The sequence below is a fragment of the Pundamilia nyererei genome, unplaced genomic scaffold, assembly GCF_000239375.1.
Source record: "Pundamilia nyererei isolate P.nyererei 1_Seehausen unplaced genomic scaffold, PunNye1.0 scaffold00031, whole genome shotgun sequence".
Classification (NCBI taxonomy): domain Eukaryota; kingdom Metazoa; phylum Chordata; class Actinopteri; order Cichliformes; family Cichlidae; genus Pundamilia; species Pundamilia nyererei.
This window is the reverse complement of record NW_005187432.1, coordinates 2,170,134-2,179,769: the sequence shown is the minus strand read 5'-3', so window position 1 is coordinate 2,179,769 and position 9,636 is coordinate 2,170,134. Positions and strand designations below refer to the sequence as shown.

The 9,636-nt window shown below is 38.4% G+C and overlaps 1 protein-coding gene across 1 annotated transcript; it reads left to right on the top strand.

Moving 5' to 3' along the window:
- Positions 1-78: 78 nt before the first annotated feature.
- On the top strand, positions 79-6,380 carry napgb (N-ethylmaleimide-sensitive factor attachment protein, gamma b). The gene is made up of 12 exons (XM_005729038.1): positions 79-280; positions 455-522; positions 630-714; positions 1,638-1,655; positions 1,741-1,771; positions 1,877-1,986; positions 2,920-2,986; positions 3,072-3,142; positions 3,353-3,431; positions 3,750-3,829; positions 4,067-4,196; positions 5,820-6,380. The coding sequence occupies exons 1-12, from the start codon at positions 225-227 to the stop codon at positions 5,961-5,963; spliced, it is 939 nt and encodes a 312-aa protein (XP_005729095.1). The 5' UTR covers positions 79-224; the 3' UTR covers positions 5,964-6,380.
- The last annotated feature ends 3,256 nt before the right edge of the window (positions 6,381-9,636 follow it).

Sequence of the window (9,636 nt, the reverse complement as noted above, 5' to 3'; positions counted from 1 at the left end):
AAAAAACAAAAAGCAAATTTTCTAGCTGCATTACAGTACTAGAGCCAGATTTTCGCATTCCCTGTTGTTGCTGTTTTTTGGTCCAATGCGGCATCCGTAACCTGCGACAGTTAGTGACGTTGCGGCCGAGGAGGAGTTCCTGGTAATCCAAACATCGACGAAGCGACATCCATAGTCGTTTATCAATAACATATTCCTCATAACCGAGTTGATCGATCAACATAATGGCTGCTCAGAAGATAAACGAAGCGCACGAGCACATAGCCAAAGCGGAGAAATGGTGAGCCAGGACAAAAACGATTATTTCCTGCTCTGTAGTTTTACTACTCACGTTAGCTAGCTGTAAGGCCACTGTGTATTTTCTGTTGAAAGGTTATGCGACATAAAGTGACTTTGTGGTTATTTATCCATCGAATTATAATTGTATTATTTGTTACTCGTGGTGTGTTTACAGCTTAAAAACGAGTCTGACAAAGTGGAAGCCTGACTTTGACAGTGCTGCATCAGAATACGCCAAAGCAGGTAAAACACGAAACGACACTATTGCTTAAAACTGGAGTGTTTTTTCTTATCATTATATTACAAATATATAATTTCACAGTAAGCTAACCTCTGTGCTTTGTTTCTAGCTGTGTGCTTCAAGAATGCCAAGCAGTATGAACAAGCAAAGGATGCTTATCTGAAGGAAGCTGAGTACCACACAGAAAACAAAACGTATCCTTTCCTGATCAAAGGAAAGGCACAAGTCTGCATATATTCTGTGCAATCGCTGGCCACTTTGTTAGCGGCTCTTTAAAGCAAACCTCTAATTAGCCAATCAGACAACAGAAACACAAAGCGTGCAGGCAGTGTAGGGTGTAACCGTTTTTAACCCTGCACCCTGGGTCCTGTTATAGATGGGTTCAGGGTGCCTGCTTATCGCAGATTTAACAGCGTACCATAGTTATTCTCACTAGGGGTGCAACAACTCTAAAACCAAGACCAGCAAAACTCTGGCAAAAATATACACAATATATTATAATTCTGTCATTCCATACTGTGAGACCCACGTGGAGATATTGTGTAGAAATATTGAAATGTCATCAGTTTATAATGAAATAATTAAGTGACAAGATTTGTGGAAAACTGATTATTTTCCCATATGTATTTTGTTATTCAACCACTCAAGGAAAACTAAGATTTGAGCTAAAACCCTGCCATCAAACCCTGGTAAAACAAATCTGGCTTCGAAGAATTGTTACACCCCTGATTCTGATGGGTTTTCATTTCATGAGCACTTTATACGTTGGCATGGATTCATTTTGCCTTGTGTCAAAAATCGAAGGAGGTCTTAATCCAACAGAGCACCTCTGGGACAAAGTTGAACAGTAGAATTGCATTTGTAAGGTGCTGCTCAGAAATTTGTAACAACTGTAATCCTGCTGTGTCTTCAAGGACCCAAACCTCTGAGGAAGATTTCTAGCAACTTGTTGATTTTTGCTAAGAAGAGTTAAAGTCACTTTAGACTGTGGGAAGTTTGTATCAGGGGTTTAACATTTTATTAATGGAGAACGTAATCTGATTTATTTTAAGCCATATATTTGTTAGCATGACACAGTTTCACTCTTGTTTGGCTATTTCCTTAGCTTGTCCTTCAGGCTTTTTCATGCTGCAAAGTAAGTATAATGCTTAATAACCTGTAATATTGAAGCAGCTGCAAACTTGGAAACACCTGTTTGATTCAAACTCTTATTTCCTCAGGGCTATTGAACAGGCTGGTATGATGATGAAGGTGAGTGTAACCACTCTAAAACCACACAGTGAAGTCATAATAAAACAGATGGAGATAATGATTCAGTAGCACAATTGTAACTCTGCTGTGTTTGCACTGCATCAGGAACAAAAGAAAATGCCAGAGGCCATCCAGTACATAGAGAAAGCCTGCATGATGTACATGGAGAACGGGACACCGGACACTGCTGCCATGGCTCTGGACCGGGCTGGAAAGTAAAAATAATACCTTAATTTACTCTGCTGATCAGTGCTGACCAGTTAAGCATATTTTTTTCATTGGAATGGCGATATGAATGTATTTGATTATGCCCACAGCTAACTAAAAGCTAAATTTTCACTGTGATAAAGTGCTGCAGAAATTTAAGGAAACTCTTAATTCTAATTCTGTAGTGCAGCCGTCCCCAGACTTAAGACAGAGCCTTACCATTTTAAAATATGAACGTTTTCTATGGATCTCCCAAACCTTTAAACACACTATCACATCACACAAGGCTAACACAAGAATTTAAAGGTTTTTTTTGTGTGTGTTTTAAATTATTAATTTGAGCTTCTGCATTAGCAGCTTTATTTCTGGCACCATCTTCATGTTAGTTTTTTCTACTATTGATTTTTCAGGATCAAAATAGATCAGAAAATTAATCATCTAATTTTGAAATTTCACAACATTGATTTATTCATTCTATATCTTTTTAAAAATGATTTCTAAATATCTAATGGCAGTTTTAAAGTAAATAATATAAAACCGATTTCTTGTAAATCACTTCATGGCCCACCTGCAGCTCCTTTGCAGCCCACCTGGGAGCTATGACCCACATTTTGGGAATCACTGGTATAGCTAATATGCAGAATTTTATTTTATTTTTTTATTCGATCCATTTTGTCACCTCACAATGGAGCAATGTTAGATAGGCTTAAGATCATTTTAACTATTAACATTATAAGCTGCCAGCTGCTGGTTATGGCACAAGTCTGATCGCTTTATTGTAATGAGAATTAATGCTTGCATTGTTACTGCCATTATGCATATTTACGTGCTGTTTATTATACTTACGTTAACTTTTTATTCTCAGAAACTGACTTTCAATTCTAACAAAAAATACTCCGACTGAAAAAGAGTGTTTCCTAAAACACATTTTTCCTCCTCAGACTGATAGAGCCTATAAACCTGGAGAAAGCTGTGGACTTGTATCAGAAGGCAGCAGGTGTATTTGAGGTATGGATATCAACAAAGATTTAATAATTTAGCTTTTTTGGGGGGGGTTCAGTCAGCTGTTTTATCCTTTTTTTGTGTTTTGTAGAATGAGGATCGCCTACGTCAGGCAGTAGAACTGCTGGGAAAAGCCTCCAGACTTCTGGTCAGGTTAAAAAGGTAAAGGGAAATAATGGTGGATGGGATGTTAACACTCATCTTTGGTTTTACACATATATATTACCAAGGATCAGATATGGTAACCTTGAAGGCTGGGCTTGGTAAATGAATTTCCTTTGATTTCTCTTCTTGCTTGTTTGATATATTTCATGTTAGTGATGTGTTTGTAAACCTGCTCCTCATCAGCCTTTTTCTGGCCTTTCTAACCAGGCTGGACGAAGCGGCAGTCGCCCTGCAGAAAGAAAAGAATATGTACAAAGAGATCGAGAACTTCCCGATGTGCTTCAAGGTGGCTCAGCTGTTTGTTTTTATATCATGTACATCTTTTTTGCACAGTTTATCAGCAGTGCAACAATCAGGTTTCCATTGTAGGCAATGTTGTGGTGTTTCTCTTAATCTGGTTTATCTTCTCTGCCTTTAAGTCAATCACGTTTTTAAGACAACTTTCTTTTCATTGTCTGCTCCTCATAAAGCAGTGGTTTGAAGAGCAGGCGGGTGGGACAGCCATGCTCATAGCCAGCACTATGCACCTGAAACGATCATATAAGAGATTTCCTTTTTTAATTTTTTCATATCATTTAAATCATGTTTTTTTTTTCTTCCTTAGAAAACAACTGCTCAAGTACTGGTTCATCTTCACAGAGGCGACTACGTAGCAGCTGATAAATGTGTCAGAGAAAGTTACAGGTAAGCCAATTCACCTACACTTCATTGCCATCTGTATTATGAAGTTAGAAGAGACTAAAGTCTCCTCGAGCCAGCCTGGCAGGAAAATATTCCGCATCCTCATCAAAACATCAAAGAACAGAGAAAGAACCGGCTCGCTTCTTACTTTGTTTGACCCTTGATGTCACATTCATGGTGTATCGCTGCTGCCACTTACTTTAAAGATGGTTACATGATGTACTGCTTGATCTCCTCCAGCCTGCCTGGCTATAGTGGAAGTGAAGATTGTGTTGCCATGGAGACGTTACTTCAGGGCTATGATGAGCAGGATGAGGACCAGGTCTATCGCGTGTGTAACTCACCTCTGCTGAAGTACATGGACAATGATGTGAGTACTAAGGTTTCATTGTTGTGGTTTGTGATTATGGTAGACTTCTGGCCCCGTTGTGATAATGCAGCGACGTCTGACGTGTTAGCTAAGTTTCCAGAACACTAGGCTTATCATTCGTCCGTCCGTCCGCCTGTCTGTCTATATATATATTTTTTTTTTGCTGAATGCCAAAATAACGTCAAGATAATCCAAACAATAAAAATGAATTTTAGCCATTGTATTCATGATTGCAGGTTTTTCTCTGTTACCTTAGATATATAATTAATAGCCTTTACAGAGTAAGGTGGAAAATAAAGAATGTCCTCAGCTATCACTGTTCCACACAGTGTTTTAACCATCTGTAAAGCAATCCGAGGCTTAATACCTGTCTTAAGGCTGAAAATTCCCCCCACACCACACATGAGTTGGTGCCCTGGTTCCAGATGAGTTGGAGAAAGTTTCTTTGAGAACATCAAGATGGTGTCCAGTTTTTCTTATTTCAATTTAACATGTTTTTTTGAAAAGATGACACAAAATGTCAAATTTTGACCTATGTGCTACTGTGACGGGTGCTTCTAATAATTCCTTCTACCAGATCCAGGGCTATTACTACTGTGTCTCATCTACTCTGTAGATACAGGGTTACCCCCAAATCTTTCTGAAAACCTATGCCATGACTGGAAGTGCACCTCCCTTGAAATGTACTGTAACTACACACTGGATCAATGCAGACTGCAGCAGCTGTGATTGAACCACTCAGTTTGAATGATTCAAGCTACTTCAGCTGCCATAGTTTGAATCAGCAGGAAGAGAGAAACCCCGCCACCAGGTGGTGTTTTGGTGGTGAAATTGCAGAATAGGGGAGCCAAGCAGCACACAAGTATAAATGCTCTCACCTCCTTGGAGGAGTTGATTATATTAATGCTTCATTTAACACACTTAATACTTTATCAGCTTTAATTAACAACTTCAAACCAACTTCTAGCTCACTGCTGTTACCTTTCGTCCAATACTTTTGGTTGCTCCTTCATACTCCAACAGCTACTCAGTGTTTCAAGATATATTTCCACTCATTCTGTAAGGCAGACATTTTAGCTGTCTTTGTAGTATGTTAGGCTTTAGTTTAGTTGTTTAAAGTATTCGGTTATTCACCTTTTTGATTGTTAGCTATCTGTTTGAAATGTAGTCTGTTTCTACATTCTAACCATCCATCTCTTACTTTTAATGAACCTTTCTACTCAAATCTGAACAGGTCTGAAATATTTCTAATTAAACTTCTGTATTTTAGAAGATTAAAGATGCAGCAGGAACAGCTGTCATGGTCCAGGTGGGATTGACATTATTATCTGTCTTAGGTGATGTTAAAATCACCTAAGATGAAAGATGAAAATAAATCCTGTGTGGACTTAGATGTTACTGACATATACTGACAACTTCATTAGGACTGTGTTGATTTGTTGTGGATGGATTAGATTAAGAGCTGTCATTAGATTTTGATTTAAACGATGCCATATTTCAACACTGCCAAAGGAGGAAATGTGTTTATGGGTTTTGTTATTCGTTTTAAAATAGTTGATTAAAGCATAAATATTGAGGGGCTTTAAATCTGATGGCTAATGACACTCCCCCTCCCCCTCACAGTATGCCAAACTGGCTATTTCCCTGAGGGTACCTGGAGGAGGAGGAGGAAAGAAGAAGAAGGCTGCTGCTGCTCCACAGGGTGGTGCTAGTGGGGCACCAGCTCCAGAGGAAGAGGAGGATGACTATGAAGGCGGGCTGTGTTAGCCTTCAGCCTCCAGAGCACCGACTCTACCATCTGCTGCCACCAGTACACCCTCTCTGTATGAGTTAAACAACCTCTGAGCTCTGATATCCTGATGGGTGGCTTTCTGATCTTAAATGTGCAAAAAAGAAAAAAATAAATTTTAAAACCCCAAACAGTTCAGTAGGTGTTGGCGTCAACCTGAGTTTGAACAGCCTTTTATTTTGTGTAATCTCTCGAGGTGGATCCTCAGCCTGTTGTATGTACATGTTCTATTATTTCTCGTCTCTTGTGAAGCTGTAAATTTTGCTGTTTATTGTTTGCGGGTAGAGTGTAAAATTACTATAGGTATATTCAAATCACCCAAAGACTTGATCAGTGTATAGGTGTTTATTTGTACAGAGTTAATTTATTCAGTATTCATGACTATAGCCTGAAAATGTTACTGGAGCAATATGCAATCAGATTGTTATAATGCATGTTTGCAATAACGGAACGATTAAATAAAATAAAATCTATGATAAATCTGTCGATATTAAAGCTTAAGAATGGGTCACGCTGTCATCTTCAGCATCAGCTCTCTCTACTTTTTTGTGAGTATTTTAAAAATAAGACATAATGCAGCTTGTAGCCAGCTGTAGACTGTTTTCCTGTCTACCTCCAGCTCTGTGTTACCTTATAATAAAATAGTCATGGCTGTGTCTTTATTTCTTAATTTCCTCTAAAATTAAAGATAGTATACTAATAAAAAAGGGACCATTCAGTGAAGATTTCAGGGCTGTAAATGTGAAAAGCCCACAATAAGTACAATATCACCTAAATGCCAATAATATAAAACAATATCACTACTAAAGGGATTGTTTACATTTTTAAATTTGTGTTGTTGCTGACTTATTGTATATTCCTCAAAGTCATATCTTCAAACTTTGCACATGCATCAATAAACATTTCCGTTGTGTGGCATTTTATGGTCTCTGTACATTTTCTTAAATGAGTTAGCAAACAGATTTTCCATATCAGCGAGTCTAACGGCGGCTGCAGATGTCTGCACCAAAATGGCTCACAGACATGTAATGACTGTGTAGCTTCCTAAGACCTATTTATCTTTGATGAGGCTAATGCTTTCTCCCTGTTAAGCGATATTTAATGTATACCCATTCATGCTCTTTTTGTGATGCCTCTCATACTGAATGACTCCAGTGCATCTGTGCATTAGGTGGATCAAAGCTGGACTTGAGTGGAAAACAAATTAGCAGACAAAAATAAGAAGTTGTTTCATGTGTGGGTTATTAGAACAGAGTCTTGTGCATCGGACTTGAAAAATATTCTTAATTAAATTGAACTTTCATCACGATATGACTTAGTTTTGAGCTGATATACAGATTCCCAATTTAATAATTAAATACCGCTGACAAATCTTTTTTTCTAGGGCTTAGTCCTTTTTAGTTTCTAGGTCTTTATATTTTCAATCGCATTCACCCTCCTTCCTCCAAATTATGGATTCTACAGGTGTTAAAACATGATGAAGCAAAACTTCAAATTTAAAAAGATAAGAGACTCAAGGAATCTTCCCACAAAAGCAAACCTAATATTTCCACACTCAAACCACTTACGCATGACACATTTTCTATTAGCTAGATTTTGTTTTTCTCCTCATCAAACTTCTGTTTTTCTCTGCACAGCACCACATGCATAGAATGTGCATACAAGCATAAACAATCAATATGCAACTGAAATGTGAACTTTCAGCTTTAATTCAAGAGGTTCAACAAAAGAAACGTTTTCCTGAAAGGCAGTATATGTTACTCCATAACCTGTTTATATCATTAACAGATGTTCTAATTACTCATAGTGTACACTAATGTACCCCAAATCATGATTGCCGTTTCCCTAGCAACTGTCTGCTGATAACAAGCTGGATGGCTCCTCTCCCCCTGTGCCTGCTGTATGCCGTGTGTGGTCAGACGACGTCATTGCAACATTCATGACCCTGAGAAGTAAGCAGTGTTTCTCAGTATTGTTTATATATAGGTTTCTTCACAGAGCTGTAGCTAGCATTCTTGGATTCAGCAACAAGTTGTGTTTACTGAGAGTGGATGTCGGAAGAACTTAAATGCACTCCAGATTGAGGTCATGGACAGATGGCTGGACATTCTCCTTCAGGATGTTTTGGTAGACAGCAGAATTAATGGTTCCATTTACCACAGCAAGTCTTCCAGGTCCTGAGACATCAAAACAGCCCCACACCATCACACTACCTCCACCGTATTTTACTGTTGGCATGATGTTCCTTTTTTGAATGCTGTGTTAGTTTTACGCCAGACGTAACGGGACTCAAATCTTCAAAAGAGTTCAGCTTCGGAAGATCCCTTCAGTCTTGCGGATCATCGAGATGTTTTCTGGGAAAACTGAGACGAGGTTTATGTTCCTTTTGCTCAGCAGTGGGGTTTTTTGTCTTGGAGCTCTGCCATGCAGGTCATTTTCATCCAGTGTCTTTCTTATGGTGGAGTCATGAACTCTGACCTTAACTGAGGCTAGTGAGGCCTGCAGTTCTTTGGATGTTGTTCTGGGGTCTTTTGTGAACTCTTGGATGAGTCTTCGCTATACTATTGGGTTAACTTTGGTCGGCCGGCCACTCCTGCGAAGCATCACCACTGTTCAGTTTTTTTGCCATTTGTGGATAATGGCGCTCACTGAGGTTCACTGGAGTCCCACAGCTTTAGAAATGGCTTTATAACATTTTACGACTGAAAGATCTTAATTATGTTGTTTCTCATTCTCAGTTCCTGAGTTTTCTTTGGAATGCAGCATGATTTCTGGCTTTTGAGTCTGCTCCATTTGATTTTTTGATTGAGCACAGGTGTGGCAGTAATCAGGCCTGGGTGTGGTTAGAGCAGAAATGAACTCTGGTGTATCTCTAACTGGGGGTGCAGTAGGCAAGACTTGTGTTGTCTTTCTCTAATATTTACATTTGTTTGCTGATCTGAAAAATTTAACTGCGATAAACACATACACACACAAAAAGGAAATCAGGAGAAGGACTAACACTTCTCTGCATCTCCATATCTTCTCACTGTAACTCTGCAGGACCGTGTGCATAGATACAGAACACATGTACAGTGCCCTTTTGCAGTTTTGCCTTTGCCCACCATTACAGTTAATTGTAAATCAATCAATATGATTAAAGTGGAGACTTCCAGCTCTAATTCAAGGGATTATACAACAATTTTGCACGAGCTGTTTAAGAATTGCAGGCATTTTTATACACAATTTCCCATTAAAATAATGGGACAAACTAACATAAATTTAAAGAGTATTTTTTAATACTTGAAAACAAACTCTTTACAGCCGATATCTGCCAGAAGTCTCCACCCTGGAGTTGCTTTGCTTTGCTACACCTTAACTGCTGCCAGTTGCAAAATTACACTACAAAAAATTGTCTTTGTTTCAAACATCATGAGTGCACTGTATACTTACCTCTAACACACGTTTCATAAAATATCCTATTATTTAGTCATCTGTCCCATTATTATCTCTTTTCTTTTATCTCCCACTACCCATTTTTACCATTAACTACAGGACTGTTACTTTGGAGAATTGTCATGACACACAATAAAAAAATAAATTATCACAAATCAAAAGAGAGAAACTGATATGCTAAAATAAAATTAAGCAAGAGAAGCTACAATTTAAGGG